Consider the following 26,206-nt stretch of genomic DNA (forward strand, 5'->3'; position numbering starts at 1 on the left):
GAAATTGGGTTTCATACACGTAAATTAGCTTTTATTTTAATGTTTTAGGAGGCTTTTAGGATAAAATAAGATCATTTCTATATATCGAATTTTTTTCCGGCAATTTGCTACTTCGATATAAGGAGGTCCGACCGTACTTATTAGAGTTATCAAACGTTAACAGAATGTATTAAACATAAAATGAAATTCCATCTTCTTTAAACATAACATTCGTGTTATATCAAAACCATGAAGCATTAAATTCAAGTTTTGTACTGTGCAATATCGAAACTGTGTTGTAGAAGTGCCGTGTTATACGAGAGACACCTGTCTTAAATTGATTGACAGCGAAATCCCGTTACATCGAACTTCAAGGTGCTGAAAATTTTGTTTGAATCGGAGTTTCGTTGTAAGGGAATTCAAGTAATGTAATGGGGGGTTAAATCTTAACTGAAAATTTATTTTGTTGAAAATTAGTACAGTCCAACCTCATATATTGAACTTCCACATATTGAAATTTTCTATATATTGAAATCCCAGCAAATTTCTATGTTCATTACATAGAAAAATTGTTTCTGTATATCGAAAAAATCTCTATATATTGAAAAAATTTTCGAGACATTCGTAGATTATTTTTTCCACTTCAGATTGTTTGTCTCATGAAAAATAAAGGTTAGGGGGAGAAAATGATGTTCACTAAAGGTTGCTACGAAACTCATAAGGAATCTGGGTTTGAGGGGTGTGTAGATAGGTCGTTGTTTCGTTCTGGAGTTCTTGAATTCCCTCCAGTTTACTTCAAATCTAAGTTGTAACCAGTAACACTGTAAAATCAGTTTCAAGTTATCCCTTTTGTCTGTTGATTATCATTTCTAGTCTTTTTAACTTCGGTAAAAATCATTCAAGTCAAGAAGATTGATTTTTTACTTTTCTCTCGATTACACTGTCAACCCCTCCCCCCCCCAATGTTGCGAATCAAGTTGATTGCAGAAGAATGAAGATGTATGATTGTGCAAAAATGTAATTTCTGTTATTTTTTTATTTCTCAACCTTCATTTAATCCGATGCTCGTATAAATTAGAAATTGGACACAAAATTAGCTTTAATTTTAGTGTTTTAGGAGATTTGTACAATAAAATAAGATCGTTTCTATATATCAAAATTTCATGTATAGATTTTTTTTCCCGGAAATTCGCTACTTCGATACATAGAGGTCCGACTGTATTATGTTATAATGGGATTTCCCTGAATAAAAAAATTTCATAATAGGGGCATTCCCCAGTATTTTTGACATTTATGTAGAGTCCGTAACGTGACCTTTTTTGCCATAACTTTTTAATTTACTGTTTGATTAGCATATTATTTTATTTTGATCTTTTCCTACCAACACACCAGCTCAAATTAAAATAATTTGCAAATCAAACGGTAAATTAAAAAGTTATAGCAAAAAAATGTCACGTTACGGACTATACATAATGTCAAAAATACCGTGGAATGCCCCAATAGGGAATTGTCCACTAAGACTACTTTTGATCAAGCCTTCCTTCGGTCAAAAAAAGAATCCGTTAAGGAGCCACATATACACAGGCGCGTCAAACTTGAGAAGAAAGAAATATAAGAGGAGACTCACGTCATAGTAGGAGCTCCTGTTGGGGGGTCCGTCACTCCTCTTCTCCCAGGAGGGGCGGGTAGGGAGGAGTACTCCTCACTCCTGCGAGGGTACTCCTCCCTGGATCGGTCCCAATCCTGAGTACTCCTCTCCACTGAAACGGAACAAAAAAAAAATCTTGAATTTGATTCTCACAAATCCATACTTGCCAACCTTTAAAGAAAAATAAACAGGAGATTCCACTAGAGGTGTATAGGTGATTCACCAGCGACATATCTTCAAATTATTAATTGTGCTTTTAAATAACATGAATACTAAATTGAAAGTGAAATGGGGATTTTTCGCAGATATAAGCTAATTGTTGGCAGCAAGAAAAACATACTGCAAAGGAAAAACCTAATAATAAGTACTGAACTTGCTTAAAAAGTTATATACATTCCCCAGTCTCTTCCAGAAAAGTAGCTACCAAAATTTAATTATTAAAATCTGAAAAAAAAATCAATATACATTGAAAATAATACATATAATAAGTAGGTACAGGGTAGCACATGTTAAAATAACTTCAAACTTTCAAAATAATTGAAATATTTTCTAGATGCAAAAAGATTGAAATCTGCTGCCATTTTCTGCAGAGCACGTGCTTCGTTGCACATGCAATGTGGAAAGCTTCCAAAAATTAATTTTTACTAACGGAGTTATTAGTTGGAAAAATTCTTATTCCCTGACATTGGTAGACTAGAAAGGGGCGCCATCTATTGAGAAGAAAGTAAAACTTTTTGATGATTGACTGAAAAAACTTGGGAAAATCGTAAAAAACGGGAAATTGGGAGATAGAAGCCAAAAACGGGAGTCTCCCGCTAAAAACAGTAGAGTTGGCAAGTATGCAAATCAAAGTTTTCACAAGACTTTTTCGTTTAAGATGTTTTTCTTAAAAGCTATTGGATAAATCTATCGTTTTAAATTTTGGCGATTATGTTTCACTTTTCAGAGGCACTCCATTCTGGCGAAAAATTTCCGCACGTTTTTCATGTATGAATATGCAACATTAAAAAGAGCAAACACTTTTTTTAATTAGAGCATTAACTTCCTAACAGTTTGATCATAAGTGAGAAAAAATAAATAAATCTGTATAAAAAAAGAAGGGGGGAAGGGATGAAGAACAATTCAAAAAACTGAAATAATAGAAAGGTGACTGAATAATTTATATTTAACTTGACGCTGGGATTACGTCAGTCGTTTTAGACCTAGAACTACGGTGGGGGTCTTTCGACCCTACGAGAAGAAATCTGCATGGTTCCCCACATAATGTTATATATTTGTAAAAATTGATCTAAAATAAACATATCTGCAATAAATGCAGGTTATTTAAAGGATACAGAGGTTTTAAGGTTACATAATATTTTTAAAAAGTTTTAAAATAACCTGTACTGTTTCAGTTGCATTAAGTTACGTTTCAGAAATTAGCGGCTGATGCTCACTTAGAGGCAATTTGAGTTTCTGTTTTGTTTCAGCATTAATAAATGTAGTTGCTTTTTTTTTTTTTTAAATCAAAGGGGTCAAAGTGACAATTGTTGGTTAACCTCTTCAGTTGGAATTATGAAATATTTGACCAAAATTGTTGATATTTGGTACACGGTGTACTATGGTAAAGGGTATCTTATAGACAAAATTTTGAGTTTGTAGGAGAAAAATTAAAAGAGTTATGGCACGTCCAATATTCCAAACTTATACTTGAGAAATCAATATTTCATATTCAAAAACGATAAAATACCAGACAAACTTCATTATAAAATGTTCTACAAACGATTATAAAACATAATATAAGCGTTTGAAACAATTAATTAAAGATTATATATTTTTTAAAAATAAGGAAAAAAAACTCGCTTTTCGGATGAAAATTCATGGTTGGAAAAATGAGCCACTCTCTATCTTTCAATCTTTATATGTCAGTGTTGTCAATCCCAAAACGAAAAATTATTTCACAGATTATAATAAGCAGAATGTAAACAGTCAACTACGAAAAAAATCAACTAATTAAATCAATTATTAAATGATTAGCAGCTGTTTAAAGTGGTTGTCCGGTCTACCGGACACCAGGTCTGAAGGGGTTAAATAAATAAATAAATAAAAAACACACACACACACACAATTTTCTAGAAACCTTTACATATCTAACAGCTAGATGATTCGGGAAAAGAAAAAGGCAGGATTAAAGCTTTTTATGAAAATACAGAGTTAGCAAAATTTCTGCTTAAGATCAAAATAATACTTCTCATAATTCTAGTGCTAAAAAAAAAAAGAAGACATCCAAATCATTACTTGGAAATTTTAAGATAAAAATGCAAAAGTTAAGCACAACAATAAATATTGATGACTAATATCATGCTTTCCAGATTAAACTAGCTTAAAATTTCAAGAGGCATGCCATATATAATACAGTAAATTATTTTTTGCTTTTAAATACGAAAATAAATAAATAAATAAAATAAAATAAATAACAATTAAAATTAGGTAAATATTCATTATTTAAATATTATTTTTAATATTTTTTTCTGATTACTTTATACATTTGAGCATTGATTTTTATATCTTCAAGTTTAAAATAAAGCAAAATTCGCTGAACTTTAAAGGTTTGAAAACTTGGAGATTTTCTTGCTTTTCCCTACTTTTGGTTGATTTTTGAATCCCCTGTATTTTTAGGCTTCCCTGTGGCATAGCCAGGGAGAGCAAAAAGGAGGAAATACAAAAAAAATTAGGTAAAAGGGATGATATTCAAAACTGCATCAAAATAGATCCTGGAAGCCGTGATATTCAAAAATTCAACAAAAAATGGCTAATTTACCAGTTTTAAAGGTAATACGTATTTAATTAAGTATAAGTAATAATTTTGTACAATTTGCTGCATTGTAACATTTCTATTTATTCCTAAATAATCTAAATTTTGAAAAAGAGGCAACAATTTCTAACCCGAGTCCTTGAACAAAGGGTTGGGGGAGTCAGAGGTCAATCTTGACTGCATCACACCATAGTGTCAACTTTTCATATTTTTTTTAGAGAAAAACTTTTTTTCCAATAAAAACATTTGAGTTTATAGCATTAAACAATGAGAACATAAATTTTAAAATTAAGGTCTGCTTCTAAAGTAAAAATTTACAACGGAGAGAAAGTCTAAAATTTTTTATGCGGTAGAACATACTTTTCATAGTAAGAATTGAAAATAAATAAATATATCTGTATAAACGATTGGTTTCTCCTCGCATTGGAACCCTAAATTTGTTTTTAAGACTTCCTAATAAGATTTTGGAATCAAAAGAACAACTTGCAGCTGCCTCATTTAATCATGAAATCTCAAAACTTTTAACAGGCTGTAAAGCCACCATAAATATTTTTTACACTTTCATAAATACACAAAAAAAAGTAACCATGCCAAGTTTCAATAAAATTCGAGGATGTGGGTGCTATGCCACATTTTTTGATTAACTTCTACATTTTTTCTACAATGAATTAAAGTATTAAAAATATTATTGAAATGATGAATAAAATAAGCAGATATAAGGTAGCATATAGTAAAAAACCACCCAACATTAAAAATAATTGAAATACTCGCAGGATGCAAAAAGATTGAAATCTCAGACGAGGCATGCAGCTTTCGGCGCAGTACGTGTTTTGACGTCGTTGGCATGATTCCAAAACGTACGTTTTTGGCAGATATGGCGGAGGATGAAGATTTGAGAAGAAAATACAGAAAGAATAAGAAATTGGGGACAGAAATTTTTTTTTTTAAATCATTTTTTTCCCACTTTTGAGAAAAATAAGGAATGAAGGAGGCAAAAAAAGGAGGAAAGGATTTAAAAGTCAACAGAAAAAGCCGGAAAAATCTCATCCCTGCATAGTAACCCTGCTTTCATGTTATTAGAGTAGGAGGCAAACTGAAGGACAAAAACTGGAATATTTTTTCCATCAAGATAGTTATGTAGTGCCTCCTCATTGCTTCTAATATCATTGTGTGACCCCCATCGTCAATAATCTCGGATAATGTGCATTATCTGTTAACCAACAACACAAGAAATAAACAATAAAACAGTTCAAACAAATCCACTACCTTCTTCGATGTTGAACAGAATGATAGAAAATAAATAAATAAATACAACTATGGGTTTTTACAGGGGTCGAAGTGGTCCTATACATCCTATATTTTCAAAAAAAGTATGAAAATCGTCCTATATTTCCTATATTTTTAGAAAATGTCCTATATTTCCTATATTCCTGTTTTTTTATCCAATTTATTTCTTTAAAATAACAGTAAATAAACTACCAGACTTCGGATTTTTCGTCGAAAATACATGTGCAAACGAATTTCAAATTAAGAAACGCAACTCACTAAATCCTGCAACAGGCATCTTCTCTCATTGGCCACAGCAATATGACGTCACCGTAGTGGGTGGAGTTTCGAGAACGAATTCCGAAGTCGGTTTTAGAACTTTGCGTTTGGCAACAGCAATTTGTTTTGTTTTCCAATGTGGTTTTTTTCGGTTTTTGTTTTCACTGGTATATTTTTGTGTTCAGTGCATTTTCTGATTGGAATGTTCTAATAGTCTTTTTGCAATCTTTTCTTTTTGTGGAATTTTATGGAACAAAATATCTGTATATTTGTGCTACAAAGCATTGGTTATTTCCTGTTAGTTCTCAACACAAAGACGGTTTTTATTTATTTATATAAGTTATGTTTGTGACACTTCTATCGATGCAAAAATTGTGAGTTGCTGTGTTAATTACCAATAAATTTCTTTCTTTTTTTTGTCTACCAAGCACACTTTTTTCAAAAATTATTCTTTCAACTACAGGAAAGTCATTTCAGGTGTAAGTTATAATTTTGTTTGAGGGTTTTTTTTTTTAACGAAAATCACTGATAAGAATAAATAAATAATATGTATGTATTATTTCTTTTTTCATAGCGAAACTATTCATGTAATGTGTCCTATATTTGTCCTATATTTTTTGTGGAAAATGTCCTATATGTGACAAGTTGATCACTTCTACCCCTGGTTTTTATGATGTTTAATGACCTTGCTTCAACAAAAATTGGTTGGAACAAGAACACAATGGCCAGTTTGCGTTCATCATGAGTTCGACTGCAATTGATTTTAATGACTTGAATATTTAAGTTTGATTACATTATATTTAGCTAGAAATATTAGATTTCAATTTTCTCAGCGTGGATAAACTCCCCCCCCCCCCTTAAAAAAGTTTTTAAAAAAAACTGGTTTTCCTCAAAAATTTCTGGGTTTTTTTTCAGACCACTCCTACCTTTAGTAACAACTATTATATTATGAGCTCAAATTGGCCGTGCTTAAAAAGGGGCCCCTCTCACCTTTGGGTCCCGAGTATCTCCTCTCCGGCCTGTAGTGGGGCCTCCCGTCGTCAGAGGGGGCCCTGACGTGGTGGCGGGCCCCCACTTCCTTGCGGGGGATGGGGACTACATCTCTGAAAAACAGAAAAAAGGAATCAACTGAAGAAAAATCTCCCGAGAAAAACTAAGGCAATTTTGGTGATTCAAAAAATATAACAGAACTATAAACAAAATAGATTTTATTTCAGTTCAACACAAGGTTTGTTGATTTAAATTAAATCACCTTGATTTAAATCAAGTGATTTTTTTTAAAATTAAAATCAGTTCATTTTATTTGTACAAATTAATTTTGCATTCATAGTATGTGTTGCGTTAATGTTAACTACTTTGCACTACACAATCTTAATTTCAACAGGCAAAACTACATGGATACCTCTCTCTCTGTATATGCTGAATTAAACAACTAAATCGGCTGAACGGTCTAGGCGCTATGAGCATCACAGAGATCCTGACAGACAGACAGAGAGACTTTCAGCTTTATTATTAGTAAAGATTACACTTGAAATACAAAAGTAAAATTAAAATATTATAAGTTCATTTGTTTAAATTCAATATTTTTCCAAAAAAAAAAAAGAAAATATGATGACCAACAAACAATGATTAAATTCAAGTATCTGTGTAAAAATACACTTTCAATAGTAAAAAAAAGGTATTAAAACATTTACAAGGTGCAAAGGATTGAAATCTTACACTAGGGAAGCAATGTCTCGAAGCATGTGTTCAATACTGGTACGTTTCCCAATAATTTAATTTATACAGTCGAACCTCCATATATCGAACTTCCACACATCAAAATTTTCTATACATTGAAATCCCAGCAAATTTCTATGTTCATCACATAGAAAAATTGTTTCTATATATCGAAAAAATCTCTATATATCGAAAAAAATTTCAAGACATTTGTAGATTTTTTCCCCCCACTTTTAACTGTTTGTCTCATGAAAAATAAAGGTTAGGGGAAAAAATTTTGTTCACTAAAGGTTGCTATGGAACTCATTAGGAATCAGGGGTTGAGGGGTGTGTAGAAAGGTCATTGTTCCGTTCTGAAATTCCCTCAAGTTTATTTCAAATCTTAGTTGCAACCAGATATATATTAAAACAGTTTCAAGTTATCCCTTTTGCCTGTTGATTATCGTTCCTAGTATTTTTAGCTTCAGTGAAAATCATTCAAGTTAAGTAGATTGATTTTTCACCTTTCTCTCGACTACCATCGTCGAAACGAAAATCCCCTAATGTTGCGGATCAAATTGAACTGCCGAAGAATGAAGATGTACGAAGGCGCAAAAATGTCATTTCTGTTAATTTTTTAATTATTAATTTTCATTTAATCCGATGCTCGTATAAATTAGAAATAGGGTTGCATACAAAAAAATTAGCTTTAATTTTAATGTTTTAGGACATTTTTATGATAAAATAAGATAATTTCCGTACATCGAAATTTCTATATATCGAAATTTTTTCTGGCAATTTGCTACTTCGATATACTGAGGTTCGACTGTACTTATTAAAAACAAACACGAAGTAAACTAATCAGCGGGGGAGAGGATTTCCCATTGTAAAAAATATAGAAAATTGTTTACAAGACGTAAAGGATGAAAATCTTAAACACAGGAAGTCCTTTTTCTTGAGGCACGGGTTAAACGTTGGCATGTCTCTAAATCAGAGTTCATGATTTTTTTTAAAAATTAGAAAGGTCGGATTTTTTTTATTTAAATCAGATTTTTTAAATTTTATTTAATGTTCAAAATTTTTTAGATATTAATTACTTTACCATTTATAAACATAATATATTTCATACAACAGATGAATCCATTCAAGTTACTTTTAAAATTAAGATAAGATCTCTAACTATTCAATGATATTTTAAGATTTATAACTAAGTTATAATGCTTAAATAAGATGTGATTTTGTAGTAAGTTACCGCCCTATAGCCAGGGCTAAGGCAGAAATACTTAAAATACACCGCCAGCTCAGTTATTCCATCCAAGGAATGCAGTTTCGTACTTTTTAGCACTCATCGGCCTGGAATAGGAATCACGTGAGCTGGAGGTGAAAAACTTCTTAAGGGAGCCAAGAGAGCCTAACAAACTGGTAGCTAATGTAGAATTAGAAGAACTAGGAATAACTGAGCTAGCGGCGTATTTTAAATATTTCTGCCTTAGCCCTGGCTTAGGGCGATAACTTACTACAAAATAGTTCAACTTAGTTTTAAGTTGAACTACTGCATTTTGTAGTTGAACTTACTACAAAATACCATGCTTAGCCATCAATCTTTGAGTTGAACCGCACCATTGATGCAGTCAATCATCTGGTGTTCTAATTCTACATTAGCTACCAGTTTGTTTTGGCTCCCTTAAGAGGTTTTTCGCCTCCAGCTCATGTGATTCCTATTCCAGGCTGATGAGTGCTTATAAGCACGAAACTGCAGTCCTCGGATGGAATAACTGAGCTGGCGGTGTATTTTAAGTAATACTTAGTATATTTTACTACAGCTGAAAGCTCTCCCATGTCTGTTTGTATCTATATAACAGATTATTATCATTGGAAGTATGAAATTAAGTGGATCATGTCGACTTTAACTTCCAATGCCCCTTCTTTTTTTTTTGCATGCAGTATTTTGCTCGCTCAAACAGTACTGAATTCAGTAAAAATACTGAAAAATCACATGTCTGTATCTCTATCCTCGGATGAATAACTGAGCTGGTGGTGTATTTTAAGGTGAGATTTTGTTTTATGCTTTTTATGGTTTCCATTATCATGTGTGTTTTAGCATAAAATAATATGTTCAACAATTCCTCTCTGAACCATATTAGTCATAGTGTATAAGAAAAACTCCAAACTTTTATTCTGTTCTAAACTGTAATTTTGGAGCAAAAAGCAATAGAGTGAAAATCTGTTACACACACAGAAAGAGCGTTCTATGTAGTTTTGCCTGTGGAAGCAAAGATAGTATAATGCAGTGCAGTTAAATTTAGAGCAATACATCCTAAAAATACAGATTTATAAGAGTAAAATCAACTGATTTTAATCAATAATTTTGTTAAAAAATCACTTAATTCAAATCAAAAAAAATTTTTTTTTTTTTTTTGAAATCACTTGTTTTAAATTATGATTTTAATCACGATTTAAATCAAGCTGATTTAAATCAACGAATCCTGCTCTAAATAAATTTGTCTGTGAAAATAAAAAACAAAATAAGCTAATCTTAGCTTGCATGTGTCAAAATAAATCTATTTGTTAAAAAATATCAATATATTTACGAGATGCAAACGGATTGAAATCTCAAACCACAGGAAACAATTTTTCACGAAGCATGTATTACGCACATTGTACACATAAAATTGCATTCAAGAAATGAGTTTCAAAACTTTTAAGCACAATCCAATTAACTTCTCAATAAATCAAGCACTAGATAAGTTAAAACTTTTGAAAATTGAACCTTTTTTCAAGGTTTTCCCAAGAGCCTAAAAACCCTGAATCGGGAGTTTTAAGGGCCCTTCAAAAGAGAACATCGGGAAATTTTCAGGGTTTATAGGGAGAAACTTTTAGTGAAAAAAAGTAAATAATTTTCAAATACCTCTCTTGTGGGCGATGGTGAGAAGGTGGATAGCTGGGGCGTGGCCTGGGAGGAGCTTGGGCTGAGGAAAGAAAAAACAAATTAGGAACACGCATGACAGGGAAAAGTAATTTTTACATTTTTTCCCCGCCAATTACATTTTCAATCCATACTTGCCAACCTTCGAAGAAAAAAAAAACAGGAGATTCCACTAAAGGGAGGTATATAGGTGATTCACCAGTAACCTATCTTCACAACAGAATTATTAACAAAGTTGCCACTCAATTTTGGAAAAAAATATTCCCTGTGTTTTCCCTGTATGAAAATAAAACATTACAAACGAGCGAGCACTGATTATTTGGAAAAGAACATTCATATCTTGATAATTTCACCACAGGGTAAAAAAACGAAACACAAATTCCTAAATAAATAAGGGAAAATAAATAAGAATTCATAAGAACTGAAATAATAGCATGGTGGTTGAATATATTCAACTTTTTATTCAAAAAAAAAAACTTATCTTAATCATGGACTTAAAAGTGTATAAGTGACCCAGAACAATGATTATTGATGACTCATTTCATACACTCTAAATTATCACGAAATTCAAGATTCTATTTTTATGATAAATATTTTAATACTTACTTTTAAAAAAAACTTTCAAGCAAAATTACCATTTTTTATTTTACTTTATTTCTGAACTTTATTAATATTCTCATTATAATTATTACTATTTATTTAATTTTTGGTAGTTTATATATTTGAGAATTGATTTTTGTAACTTTAATTTAAGAAGGAAAGAAAATTCCCTGTATTTTCCAGGTTTTTGAGGAAGTTTTCGAAATTCCCTGGAATTTCCCTGCTTTTTTTTGTTGATTTTTGAATTCCCTGTGGTTTCCCTGTTTTCAGGTTTCCCTGCGGCGTGGCAACCCTGATACCTGCCAAACTTCGAAGGAGAAAAAAACAGATTTTACTAGAGGTATGGAGGTGATTAACCATCCCCATATCCTCAATACAGAATTATTAAATTATGCTGTTAAATAACATGAATACTAAATTTAAAGTGAAATGGGGAGTTTTTGTAGATGTAAGCAAATTGGTAGTAGCAAGAAAAATATACTGCAAAGGAAAAAAAATAGATAATAAGGAGTGAATTTGCTTAAAGTCTCGTACATTTTCCAGTCACTACCAGAAAAGTAGCTACAAAAATTTAATTACTAAATTCCGAAAAAAAAGGAAATCAATATATAATGAAAATACAATATAAAATAAGTAGGTATAGGGTAGCACACGTTAAAATAGATTCAAACATCCAAAATAAATGAAATAATTTCAAGATGCAAAAGGATTGAAATCGGCTGCCATTTTCGGCAAAGCACGTGCTTCGTTGAACATGCAATGTGGAAAGCTTCCAAAAAATTAATTTTTACTAAAAGAGTTATTAATTGGAAAAACTCTTATTCCTTGACATTGGTAGACCAGAAAAGGGCGCCATCTATTGAGAAGGAAGTGAAACTTTTTGATGATTGACTGAAAAAAACTGCAAAAATGGGAGAAAGTCGTAAAAAACGGGAAATCGGGAGAAGGAAGCAAAAAAACGGGAGTCTCCCGTTAGAAACAGAAGAGTTGGCAAGTATGCTAGTGTTAAAAAATCCAAGAGGACTTACCGGAGTACTTGTCGGACCTGTAGTCCGGATCGGCCCCGGAGTCCGGCCGCGGTCGGAAGCTGCGCACGGGGGGTCCCCTGTCGTAGTCCAGGTCCCTGTCCTCCTGAAAGGATGCCAAATCCAGTGTCAGGTTGGAACACAAATCCATTTTATTGGCCCGAAAAGGGCTATTACATGAATGTTGGGTTTACTCAGGGTTTGCACATTATTTAATTTGAAAATATTATGTTTTCAACATTGATCATTTCAACTATGGTACTTTCTAGAGACGTACCGAGTACTCGGTAACTACTCAGTACTCGGCCTACTCGGCCAATTTGCCGAGTACTCGGTACTCGGCCAAATTCTGATCAGATACTCGGCCAATACCGAGTAGTTGCAAAAAATTGAATATTGTCCAAGACAGATACTAAAATTTAAAAAAAAAAGAGCAAGCATTATATTCTGCAATCATTTACAATTAAAATTTATAAGTCAAATTTAAATTTTGAGAATAATGAAGTTTGCAAAAAAAAAATATGCAAAAAAGGTAAGTAAAGGTAAATATGGAATTTTATATTAAAAATGGATTTTTGCTTCAACCAAAAATTAGTTATAAAAATATAAAAATATCTTTGCTTAAAAAATAAAAAGAAATAAAACAACATTAAAAGTACAGTGCAGGAATACTGCAGACACGTGTTTTGGCGTTACAAGGAATTCTTTTTTCAATGCACAAAATGGGAGCTCGTGGATTTAAAGACAACGATCGGATTTTTTTGTCGAATGTCTTTTCATTCTTTAGCTCACATGTTATGCACTGAAAAAGACATTCCCTGTAATGGGGGGGGGGGGGCAGAAACACGTGTCTGCAGTGTTCCTGCACATTTGTTTTATCTGCTTTTAAAAATTATTTATATTTGGCATACTAGAACTATAATTGATTGGTATACAGTGAAAACCCTCCTAAGGTACACCCCTCAAAGGCAGACACTCCTCTTATGCAGACAATTTTTAATTCCCCAGTTCCAATGCAAATAACATTCTTAAACCCCTGTCCTACGGACACCTCTCTATTGCGGACAAAAAAAATTGTCCTGTTAGTGTCTGCATTAGAGGGATTTTACTGTAATTTGTTTTAATTAAAACTTGATTAATCATACCTTTTATTTATTTTTAATTTTAAAAATGATCTTTTTTGTAAAGTTTTTGACACAAACAAATTTTTTTAGATAATGCGTAGTTAAATTTTAGCAGGAATTTAGTTTTAAAAACCATTATATGGACAAGGAGGTCTACACTACTATTCCAATAAGTTCAAAACTCATCACAGGTGTGTCGGTGGTTCTTCTTAAAACATAATTGGTACTTGGTAACTCGGCCGAGTAGTGAAAGGCCGAGTACTCGGTACTCGGCCAAAGTGCTACTCGGTACGTCTCTAGTACTTTCAATATAAAATTATGTTAATCATAGTACCGTATCACCCTGCATTATCCAGCATGCCGCAAAATTCGAGGATCACTGGTCCTTTCCAGCATGCCGGAAAAATCAAGGTTAGGAAAAAAAAAATAATGCTATAAAAAAATATATGTTCAGCTTAAAAAAATAATAAGTTCTATACAGATCTTATTAGTATTTATAAACAGTTTAATTTTGTAAAATATTAACAATGTCATTTGCTATTTTAACGAGAAAAATATTATTAAATAATGAATGATAAAAAAAATTAAATTAAAACTCAGCAAACATTTAAGCAGTAAGTAACCGCCCCTAAGCCAGTGCTAAAGAATTTACCATAGCTATTCAATAAATAAAAATTAAACTCGCCTCTCTAAAAATAATGTAAAATAATTTATTTAAAAAAATCATGAATTTGGACAGTCCAAAACTGGTTTAGGACAGGACAGGTGGTTTTTACCGTCCAAAAGTGTTCGAAACTGTCCAAAACTATGCTGAAACTAAAGGGGTGTAATCGAATCAATTCCTATTTATTGCAATATTCATGATGCTTAAATACAGATATTAATGAGGTTTAATTAATTAGTATTTGATAATATTTTTCTACAAAATGTTTATTTAAAAATATCTTTTAAAAAATAACTGTATTACATAAAAACTTTCTTACGTAACAGTTGTTAGAGTTATGAAAGGAAATTCACAACACTACCATGACAATTCATTTCAATTCCATTTATAACTCAAAAAAATGTCATCAAATGTGCAATGTTTAGGTGCCAAAAGAAAATAATAATAAAAAAACTTAATTTTTTTTAAAAAATGATTTGTCCAAATAAGTTTTATATGATGTTTTAACAAAAATTATTTTTTTAAATCATAGATTAAAGAACAGGAAATTGATGATTAAACACTTATATTTTTTAAAACATATTTTATTCTTTTTTTAGTTCATATTTAATATAATACATTCTGTAACTACAAAAAATTGTCATTTATTGCATTCAAGTCAATTATTGCACTATATTTTGAACACTTTCTTTTGCACATATGCATAAATGTTGAAAAATTTGGTTTATGGTAAAAAAAAAAACTCATGGGTACAATTTGAAATTTTTATTGAAGAATTAAAATTTCTACGTAACTAAATTAAAATCAGCTATATATTTACACTTGAATGTTCACATTGAATAAATATATTAAATAGTAAAAAAAAAAAATAATAATAATAATTTTGACACATTTTGTTCTGTTTTTGATACTTTCTCAGTAAATATAATATGTCTAAAAATATAGTTTTGGACACTTTCGGACAGTTTTGGACACAAGGGTTTTGGACAAGACAGTAAAAACCAGGGTTTTTACCGTGTTTTTTACCGTAGTGTTCAAAACCTTGCCAACCCTGCCTACCATAAATAACAAGCACACATTATGAGCAATACACAATTGGAACTGAATGGGGAAATTTGCTTTTGTTTTGTTGCAAATAAACAATGAATGATCCGGCGTGCTGGAAAATTTGAACTTCCTGGTCAACCTCGCTTTTTTCCGGCATGCCAAATAATGCAGGGTAATACGGTAATCTTGTTCATTTATTATTGAAAATAACTAAAAAGTATTGTACTATATTTTTATGATACATTAACACCAGGGTTGGCAAGGTTTTGGACACTACGGTAAAAACCAGGGTAAAAACCCTGGTTTTTACCGTCCTGTCCAAAACTCTTGTGTCCAAAACTGTCCGAAAGTGTATTTTTTGCATTCTGTGAGAAAGCATCAAAAACAGAATAAAATGAATGGAAGTAATTTTTTATATTGAACATTTATTCAATGGAGAACATTCAGTTTATTTATGCAGCTGACTTGAATCTAGAGTCATTAAAGTTGAATTCTTGATCAAAATTTCAATTTCTTCGCATTAGTTTTTTTTTTTCTGATAATAGCAACCAAATTTTCCTTTGTTAATGCATGTGTGCAAATTAAAGCAGGGTTGGCAAGTTTTTTATCATAATGTTCAAAGCCCTTGTGTCCGAAAGTGTCTAAAACTATTTCTTGAGAAACTATATTTTGTGAGAAAATATCAAAAACAGAACAAAATGTGTCAAAATTATTTTTTTGACTATTTAATATATTTATTCAATGTGAACATTCAAGTATAAATATATATGTAGTTTATTTATGCAGCTGATTTCAATCTAATTATGTAGAAATTAAATTCTTCATTGAAAAATTTCAATTTGTATGCAGGACTTTTTTTTTCCTCCATAAACCAAATTTTTCGACATTTATGCATGTGTGCAAACGAAAGTGTTCAAAATACAGTGCAATAATTGACTTAAATGCAATAAGTTACAATTTTTTGTTGTTTCAGAATGTATTAAAAAATATGAACTAAAAAGGGAATAACACAAGTTTTACAGTATAAGTGTTTAATCAATTTCTTGTTCTTTAATCTATGATTTAAAAAATAGTTTTTGTTAAAACATGATGTAAAACTTATTTGAAAAAATCATTCAAAAAATTAAGCTTTTTTTTTCACCTAAATATTGCACATTTAAAAATTTTCCTTTCAATTATAAATGGAACGGAAATTAGTTGTCTTGGTAGTGTTGTGAATTTCCTCTCATAACTCTACCAACTGTTACAAAACTAAGTTTTTATGTAGTAGTTATTGCCAATTTTTTTAAGTAAAATATTTTTTAAAATAACATTTTAGAAAAAAAATATTATAAAAAACTCATTAAATAAACATCGGTTATGTCTATATTTGTGCATTACGAATATTGCAGTCAATACGACCTAATTAGATTACACCCCTTTAACTATCTTAGTTTTGGACAGTTTAAGACAGTTTCGGACACTTTTGGACAGTTTCGGACGGTAAAAACCACCTGTCCTGTCCTAAACCAGTTTTGGACAGTCCAAAACCCAACCCTGATTAACACATCATTAATTTAACAAAGTAATGTTAACAATTTTAATACATCTTAAGAGTGCCTCGTTAAATATTAAACGTTAGAATTAGTAAACACCTAATTCTAAATGAGCTCCATTAAAATGGATAGAAATGTAAAATTGAATATTAGATATAATTACTGAAAATATCTGATATATATATCAAAATATCCCATATGCATCAAAATATAGGATATTTTCAAAAATATCATGATATTTTCGAAGCATGCTCCTCACTGAATGGTAAGGCATCGTATCCGAGCAAATACATCCAATAAAGAGGAATGTTCAACATGGGCATGAAAAAAAAGCTGGCTCCAAGTGAATTGAAAATTGTTGCAGTAAAAACAAGCAGAGTAGGAGTTTGATACTAGGATGTTATTTAATGCATTAAAAACACTTTTACAGGTAAATAAGAAATAATAAAATTGAGATAAATTTAGAACTACTAATGATTTATTGATAGCAAAAAATAAATAAATAAATTCTTGAAATAAAAAATAAAATAATTAGATCAAAGGTAGCAAAAGCTAACATAGCTTTTAACTTTCAGAAAAATGGAAATACTTGCAGGATGATAAAAGATTGGAAAGTCAGTGCACATGTGCAATGTTGGTCTTTCCAAAACAAATTGATTTTTCACTCACGTGAGTTTGAAATAATAAAACTTCTTTTTCACTACAAGAAATCTATTTAAAATTGCCCCCCCCCCCTTACATTTTTGGCCACAGTGCAACATTTCTCATCTGTTTTAGATCAATCTAAAAAACAACCAGAAAGCCTTTAAAAAAAGAAAATGGATTAACGTTAAAACGTGGAAAACTTTTATTAAACCTCTCAGCAAAGGCTTAATAACAGTTAATGAGAAACTTTTCTCCAACCATCGTTTCTAATGGTTGCCAAAAGATGGCGGTTTTCATTACGTCTCTGTGTCAGGTCAATGTTACTGTAAAATCTTCAGTAATAAATACTATATATTTTACAGTAGAAACCCACATAGGTGGAGAGGTTACAGCAACAAACACTGTGAATTTTACACCAAAAATTTAAAGTAGAATACGCTTAAAATCAATAATGTTACTGTAAAATTTACGGTAGATTTTTGAACGAATTTATAGGAAAATAGGCTTTTACAGTAAAAAGTAACGTATAATTTTACAGTAACATTTGATCTTTACAGTAATAGTTACTGGCAACATGGATGCCAGTAACAATTACAGTAAATTTTTTCGGAAAATCTTTGATTCCATAACAACATTGAGCAACAAAATTATTATTTTTTGAATGCATGGGAAACTCCAAAACTTGCGGCTTAAAATATTCAATTGAAATAAGAGGCAGTGAGAAGCAGATACTCCAAATTTTTTAAGCTTTGAGTAAAAAAAGTCAACAAGCAAGCAGCGAAAATTTAAGAAATAAGTATTTTATACATCAAATGAGAATTTTATTAATATTTTGTGTAATATAAGTAAAGATAAGTAAAATTTTCTTGTGTGGTGAATTTCAAAGCTTGAGATACAGAGGCCAACGTCACAATCTGGTAAGTCGGTACCAAATTCCCTTTCTTCATCTCTGCAATTACATTCAAAATCCGCAATTACATTTAAAATGGACTGGTGCTGCCATCTAGTGTACAAAGAGAGAAGTAAAATGTATTCCGGGCAAAATAAATGAATTGGTTTTAATTGTTTCGTCGCGTTAATATTGCACACCCCAATCGTTTTCATGGAAAGGCTAATATCCGGTTTATAGGCGGAAATGGACATATCTATTACTTTATAGGGATGTTAGTTTGTTTATTTCAAATGTGCACTTTTGCCTCTCTATTATTTAGCCTTAGTTTTGTAAAAATAAAAAAATGGCTCTCAGCAACATTTTTTTAATCTAAATTTATTCGATCGATATTCTCACGACAAAAATGAATTGATTTGTTTATTCACAACAAAGTATTGAGCTTACCATTTTGCTTTTACGTTCCTGAACAAAATGAAAACATTTTATTTTCTTTTTGTTGTTTCCATGGTAACTATGTTTCCTCTTATTTTATTTAAGGCCCCTATATATATGAGCCGACGCATCAGCTTAAGATTAGCCATCTTGGATCGGAGCGTGTGTTTGAGTGGTTGTCTTTTCAGGCCAGTTATCGCGTTTGGTGATTGTTCACTGTGAGCAATTATTAGCGGCACATGAATTTTCGGCAAATTTGGCGAAATCCGAAACTTTGCTGCGGTAACCCTAGCAGTGCAACAATGAAAAATCCGATCCAAAATGGCAAAACTCAAGCTGATGCGTCAGCCTGTCTATATAGCGGCTCTAATTTTATTTTTGAGAATGAAATAAATGAATAAGGCACTAGTGACAGTATAAAACACGTGCATCAAAATCCCATTGTTAGTTTCCCTTCTCCCCTGCTACATTCATTCAGATGGAATCGTCTTTACTTGGCAGATTGCCAAATTACATACAATCCGTGGTCAAACAGTACAAATTTCGAAGTCGACAATCACACGAAACTCACCCGGTCCATCCCGGAGGCGTCCTTCCTCCCCTCCGGGTCCTGCCATCGGTCGCTGAGCGAGCGGGCTGCCCGGGCGGGGGGCGAGGGCCCGCCCCCCCGGGGGTCGAAGCGGTGGCGGGTGATCTCGTAGTTCTCCTCCCCCCTGGCGTGCTGGGACACCCTCCTCTCGAAGTGGGCGTCCTCCCTGAGGTCCCTGGGTGCCCGGCGTATCTCCTCCCGGTCGAAGATGGGGCGGTGTCCCTCCCCCGCCCGGCGCACCAGCTTGACGTCCGAGGGGTCCAGGATGCGGCGCAGGGTGGGGGAGCGGTCCTCCCGCAGGTTGCGGTGGATGTCGATGGTGATCTTCTCCAGGTCCTGGGTGGAGTACCTGCCGGGGGGAAGTCGCAGTTAAACGAGCGAGAACGAAAATTTTAAAATAAGGTCTCTTTGTAAAGTAAAAATTTACAACGGAGATAAAAATCTAAAATTTCTTTATGTGGTAGAACATACTTTTTCATATTAAGAATTGAAAATAAATTAATATATATGTATATAAACGACTGGTTATCTTTTTCCTTGTATTGGAATCCAAAATTTGTCTTTTAAAAACTTCCTAATACGATTTCGGAATCAAAAGAACGACTTGCAGCTGCCTCATCTAAACATGAAATCTCAGCTTTTAACAGGCTGCAAAGCCTAAACGGTTTGAGATTCACCATAAATATTTTTTACTTTCTTAAATACACAGAAAAGTAACCATGCCAAGTTTCAATAAAATTCGAGACTGTGAGTGCTGATTGACTTTTGCGTTTTTTCCAAAATCAATTAAAGAAATAAAAATATTATTGAAATAATGAATAAAATAAGCAGATATAAGGTAGCATAGAGTGAAAAACCACCCAACATTAAAAATAATTGAAATACTTGCAGGATGCAAAAAGATTGAAATCTCAAGCGAGGCATGCAACTTTCGGCGCAGCACGTGTTTGTTACCGTTGGCATGATTCCAAAACATACTTTTTTGGCAGATGCTGCGGAGGATGAAGATTCGAGGGAGGAAAATGGAAAAAAATAAGAAATCAAGAACCAAAAATTTGAAAAAATTTGAGAAAAATAAGGCCTGAAAGAGGCAAAAAGGAGGAAAGGTTCTAAAAGTCAACAACAGAAAAAGCGTTAGTTCCGGCAAAAGCCGGGAAAATCTCATCCGAGATTAGCAATGGTCGCACTCGATTCGCTTACGCTTACGGGCTTCGACAATTTATGACTTTTCTGTGTTAAACCGATGCAACTAGTAGCCTGAGATGATCTGCTTCAAGATGGGGCTGAACCCAATTCTTTGTATCCACCAATCAATGGCAATGTTTCAAAGTTCATTTATTTTTGATTGAACAGGTCGATTGAAAAGTGGAAAGTATAATTACGGTAACTGCCGCTCATGAAATCCCTTTATTATAAAATCAATCATGTTCAAACCAACCTTGAATGAAATCATTATCACTATTTTATAAATTCAAGTAAGGTAAAACACCAGTAGTGGCCAGTGCTGCAGTAGAGGTCACTTCAAGTTCACTTTCAGGGGCCAATCCAGGATTTTTTTCTCCGCTACCTATTTTTGTGAAAGTATTGCATCATTCTATTTTTGTGAAAGTTTTTCTTATCAGCATTGTTTTTGTGAAATTTCAGACGCATCCTCATTTTTGTAAAAGAAGAAGTGGAACAAGTGAAATTTCAGTTTGAAAAGTGTAAATGTCATCTCGTATTATTTTTAACAGGTTTCGTTTTTTTTTGTGGGGGGGGGGCTGAAAACCTAAGAAGTACCAAAAATACCATCGTCATTTCAGCTTAATGGTCTATGTACTGTGTACAATATAGGAAATGATGAGAAAAACGGTTTCCCAAAACAGATGTTGAAAGATTGCGATACTATTGCATCAATACACTTTGGCGAGAAACAGCTAAAAATGAGTTAAAATACTACAAAAAGGTTTCTATTTAAGCGATGGTTCATATAAACCTGCTTCGAATTTTATTTTATGAGTATATTTTGTTTTAAATAGAGAAACAAATTTTATATTTCAAAATGCTAATTTTTGTGAAATTTTCAATGTCTTTGTGAAGCTAATGATTTTATTACTTGATTTTTGTGAAAGTACCGACCTCAAAACAAGATTTTTGTGAAAGTACCAAAAAACGGTAGCAAAATCAGCCCGTATTTGGCATTGACTTTTGTAGTTTGAAGACAGAACTGAACAATAACAAAGTGATTTTTTGTGGGCACTTAATGTAACCGCCCTATTGAATCCATTTTATTCATCCGTTATTTGAATTTACAGTAAGTCATGTAAATATTTCGGATGCGAGAATGTAACACACCCACTACTGAAATTTTCAGCTTTGAGTACATATCGTCACCTCAGAGCAACAGTAAGATATCTTAGTGTTATTTCTTGGATCAGATATCTTACTGTTGCTCTGAGGTGACAATATGAGTAGTGAGAAGCAAAGGGATGCACAAGTGGCAAAATTACAAATTTGGAGATAACCAGTACACATGGTAGGTGAACCCCTCCTCTGTCTTGGGGTAAGAGATGGTACTAGTCAGGGTTGGCAAAAACCCGGGTTTTTTCAAAAAAGCCCATGGACCCAGGGTTTTTTGGGTTTTTTAAAATAAAACCCAAAAAACCCAACTAAAGCTGGATTTTTTAAACGAATGTGGGTTTTTTTTTTTAGGGAAAATGTGGGGTGCTTGTAGCATATTGTAGCATAAGTATATATATGGACAAAGCACAAAAATTGTCTTGGGGTAAAAAAAGCTGGAAAATTCAGCGTTTTCTGAAGAAAAGTAAAAAAGACGACGAAACCCAAGAACGGTGAAGTTTCAGATTTTTTAGTTTCCATGATTACCAACAGTTAGGGCAAAGTTACTTCTCGAGTGATAAAATTTATTGTTCGTTTGTTCGTTTTTAATTACACTTTTTTTTTTTTTTGCATTTTACTTTATTGTATTTCATTTTGTCATGCAAAACTACTGTAGAACCTCAAGTAGTTTAAATCCCTATTTACTGAATTCCAGCTTAATCAAGACATTTCTTTGAATTTTATGTTGCCTGTTTTTCTATTTCTGTGTATAGAGTGAGAAATGTTAAATGTTTTCGTCGTAAGATAATGAAAATACTGTACATCCTATTCTGTTCGACCGTTTGTAAAACCTGTTAATTTCTAAAAAATATACATTGTTTATTCAAAATTTGTGATGTGCTGGTTTGCAGAAAATAATTCATATGAAAGCCTTTTAGCTAGAATAGTTTCCTCTGTACAATCTACAAATATTGAGAAAATCAGACGTGACAGGACTTAGTCAAGGTAATTTGAGTTATTTATTGACCAGTTAAAGAAAAAAGTTAAATATATTTATTTCAAATCTTTGAAGTATTTTTTAATGCCGTTAATGAGTTAAGAAATACTATTAAAGTTCAAAATTCATTTTTTAGGTCCACTATCTGCAGTAAGAACAAATAAAAAAGAAGTTTAAATTGTGAAAGTGTTTAAATCAATTAGTTTTTTTAAAAACTTCTCAGAAAATTTTAAAAAACCCAAAAGTGGGCTAAATAATGGTTTTTTTTAAATGGGTTTTTTCAAAAAAAAAAACCCATTGGGTCCAACCCAATTGGGTCCAATCCGGCCAACCCTGGTACTAGTAGCTTTGGTAGGTGCTTGCTCTACAGCATGAGTTAGAAAAAAAAATCCATGAAAGCCTAGGACGTTATCTTTAAACGCGTTTCATTCAAAACTTGAAAATGTCAACTCACATTTGCTTCTCACTGCCTCATACAATAGCTCCAAAACTTAAAAAATATATGAAGGATACAAAAAGATTGAAACCTTACATGGAAATTAAGTTCGCAAAAAAAAAAAAAAAAAAGAATAATGAAAATAAACATTAAAATACAATAACTGCAATACCAGAAGCTATCTTATACTCGCATATGAGAGCTTCAAAAGTAAAAAAATACTTGAAATATTTGAAGGATGCAAAAAGATTGAAACCTTACACACAGCAACCAATTTTTCATGAAGCACCTGGCTCCATGTTTGCATACTTTTATTCTTTCATTACTTTATTTATTTTTGAATGCTTTTCAATAAATGTTCTATTTTAGTTCACAACAAATTAAAAATCAAATGCTTATGCCTTTCCGACCCGATGTTTCCCTGAAATTAAGTTTACAAGAAGAAAAAAAAAAAAGAAAAGAATAATCAATAAAATATATTATTAAAATAAAAAAGCTGTCCTACGTTAGCATACAATAGCTTCCAAACTGAAAAATAATTGAAATATTTGAAGGATGCAAAAAGATTGAAACCTTACACACAGCAACCAATTTTTCGTGAAGCATGTTGCTCCATGTGTGCTCCTTTTTTATTGTGTTATCTTCCACTTTTTTAACAGGTTTTCAATAAATCTTCTATCTTAATTCAGAAGTAATTGAAAAGCAAATGTTTATCCTTTTCTAATTTGATACTTCCTTGAAATTAAGTAACACAAAAGCAAAAAAAAAATTAATTAAAATAAAACATTAGCACAATAAAAAAAAGGCTATTCTGTCTTGATAGCTTCTTAACTTTATCACCTTATGTAGAATTAGAGACACAGAGGGCTTAGGAACTAATCTCCCCCCCCCCCCACTTTTACACAATGGCTCTTTGGAAAAATAAAAAACAATGCATAGGGGAGTGGTTTATTGCCCTACACTCTCCATTGACAAATTTCCTTTCTTTTCAGCCATTTTTCTGATCATCAGAAATGATCTGATTGGTCAAGCTGCGCACGTTTACTAAACGAACTTCTGCGAACAGAAATCATTTCAACAGGCGTCAAAATTAAGGTTTTCATAGCACTCACGGAAAAAAAAAAAGAGATTTTAGAGATTAAAACATGAAAATAGATACGAGACACTCAAAAGAAAAAAGAGACAAATAGCGAGAAAAGAGACTGGTTCTGAGGCCTGTGTGACGCACACATCAGTTCGTTCAGCTGAATGGAATATCTTTATTCAAACGGTAAGCCTTTCTTGTAGAGTCTTCTTTCATGTAAATAAATAAAAAACAAATTTAATTACCTATTTAAAAGAAATATAAAAATAAAGTATTTCTTGATTTAAAATGAGTGTTTCAGTATCTTAACTGTAGCCAACAGGTGATTGGTCGGGAGCTGGAAGCTCATTTAAATAGGATGATGTCGATGGACCCATCCGTTTGTCGGTTGTAGACGTCACTGCAACGACAACGGTCGGCTTTCGGCCGCATGTATTGTTTTTTCACTACTTTGTCTTCAGTGCAAGAAGCAAGTTGTGTTTTGCGTTGAATAAAAGGTTTTAAACTAAAGGTTCTTCACTCTGCTGCTTCAAAACAGATAAGTTACTTTGAATTTTCTAATATTTCTCACCTGATGCGTGGCTCGTCAGTGCGTGATGAATCCGAAAACCTCTCATGCAGGGTGGGTGCATAGGACTTGTCCCCAGCGTACCTCTCAGGGCTCTCGTCCCTGTATCTCTTGGTACCAACCTCTGACACCACCCCCTTGGAGGAGCTGCAAACAGAAATAACTTTTTAACATTTTACAGGGTTGGTACTCAATTTCAGAAATAAAATGAAGGAGTTTTGGAGGAGTAAAATGAGATTTTGAAGGAGTACTAATGGGCTGTCCTTAAATGATGTCGCACTTTTTTTTCAACATGTTTGACCCCCTTCCTCTTTGTCACAAAGTATCACACTTTATCTTACTCCTCCTCTTGTCATGTCATATTTTTATAAACATATTGTTATAATAACTAGATGATGTTATTTTTTATCACTCTCTCTCTTCCCCTCGTCACACTTTCATGAACCAGTCTCCCCCTCAAGGCATAATATCACTTGTGGATGACTCAATATCATAACTGCGATTTGCTAAACGATTTTTTTTTTTAACACAATCACTTATAGTACATCTGCTTATATATTTTTAAATATTTAAATAATAATTAGACAAACTAACTGTTGCAGCTGAGAGTGGGGTGGATGGAAAAGCAATAATCATAAAACTTGAAAAAATAGCCAAGTACCATTTAAGCATGGTTTACTTCATTTATGAAATGTCTTAGTCAACTAATAGTATTTTCACCTTCAACTTTTATAACTTCGATGATCAATTTGTCAATCATATCTTTATGAAAAAACAAAATAAATATATACGAAATTGCTTCATTAAAATCGCCAATGTGATGAAGTTAAGTTGTCGATCGAAGTATTTCAAGTTACTGTCATAGAGGAAGACTATGTAGTCTTGAACTAAGAAAGAAGGAGTTTTGAAGGAGTTAAAACCAAAATGAAGGAGTTTGAAGGGCCCTTCAAAAAAATTTCCTAAATGAAGGAGTTTTGAAGGAGCGTACGAACCCTGATTTTACTTCAAACATCCCTCGAATGATACGGTGTTGTAGGAGGTCTATTTATCTATTTGTTCAGGTGATTAAGGTAAAACACCAGTAGTGGCCAATATATCAGTAGCGGCCATTACAGCTATAACATTACTGTTAAGTAACCCCTTACTTGAAAATGTTGTGTCCAAAAGTAACTTTCCCTATGAATCGAGTCCTAGCGGCTATTCGCTGAACCTATTGATCCAAAATTTTAGATATGGTTTTTGAAAGAATGCGTTTGAGATTGATCATTTTAAACGATGCAATTATCGCATGGCTGCAGTTACAGTGATATACAGTCGTCCCTCGCTACTTCGCGCTTCGACTTTCGCGGCTTCACTACATAGCAGTTTTTTCTAGTTTTTTTTCCCCCCTTCAAATATAGTAATTAGCCTTTTTTATGCGCTCGTGTAAACTTTTCCTACAAAAGAATAACAAAGTATATGTCTTTTAAGTAAGGTCTGAGGCGCTAGTTGTACTAGTTGAGGGAGTGGAGGTATAAAATCGTCGAAGAAAGTGTAGAGAATCTATCTCATTTTAACTGTTAAGCACTAACTGGAAAGTATAAATTAACTGTATTATAACTAGGAGATAAATACATCTGTAAATGTGTTCAACAATGCACTAGTTTTTTAAGCTGTATG

At 32.5% G+C, this 26,206-nt stretch overlaps 1 protein-coding gene across 1 annotated transcript in view; it reads right to left on the bottom strand.

Moving 5' to 3' along the window:
* Positions 1–1,602: 1,602 nt before the first annotated feature.
* LOC129232823 (serine/arginine repetitive matrix protein 1-like) overlaps positions 1,603–26,206 on the bottom strand; it is a 48,127-nt gene continuing 23,523 nt past the window's right edge. The window contains exons 6-11 of the mRNA XM_054866921.1: positions 24,551–24,694; positions 19,126–19,492; positions 12,219–12,321; positions 10,573–10,633; positions 6,957–7,069; positions 1,603–1,739 (exon numbers count right to left, since the gene is read on the bottom strand). Of these exons, the coding sequence (XP_054722896.1) occupies positions 1,603–1,739; positions 6,957–7,069; positions 10,573–10,633; positions 12,219–12,321; positions 19,126–19,492; positions 24,551–24,694 (925 nt within the window). The remainder of the gene's footprint in view (positions 1,740–6,956; positions 7,070–10,572; positions 10,634–12,218; positions 12,322–19,125; positions 19,493–24,550; positions 24,695–26,206) is intronic.

Source organism: Uloborus diversus, unplaced genomic scaffold (genome assembly GCF_026930045.1).
Source record: "Uloborus diversus isolate 005 unplaced genomic scaffold, Udiv.v.3.1 scaffold_14, whole genome shotgun sequence".
Classification (NCBI taxonomy): Eukaryota; Metazoa; Arthropoda; class Arachnida; order Araneae; family Uloboridae; genus Uloborus; species Uloborus diversus.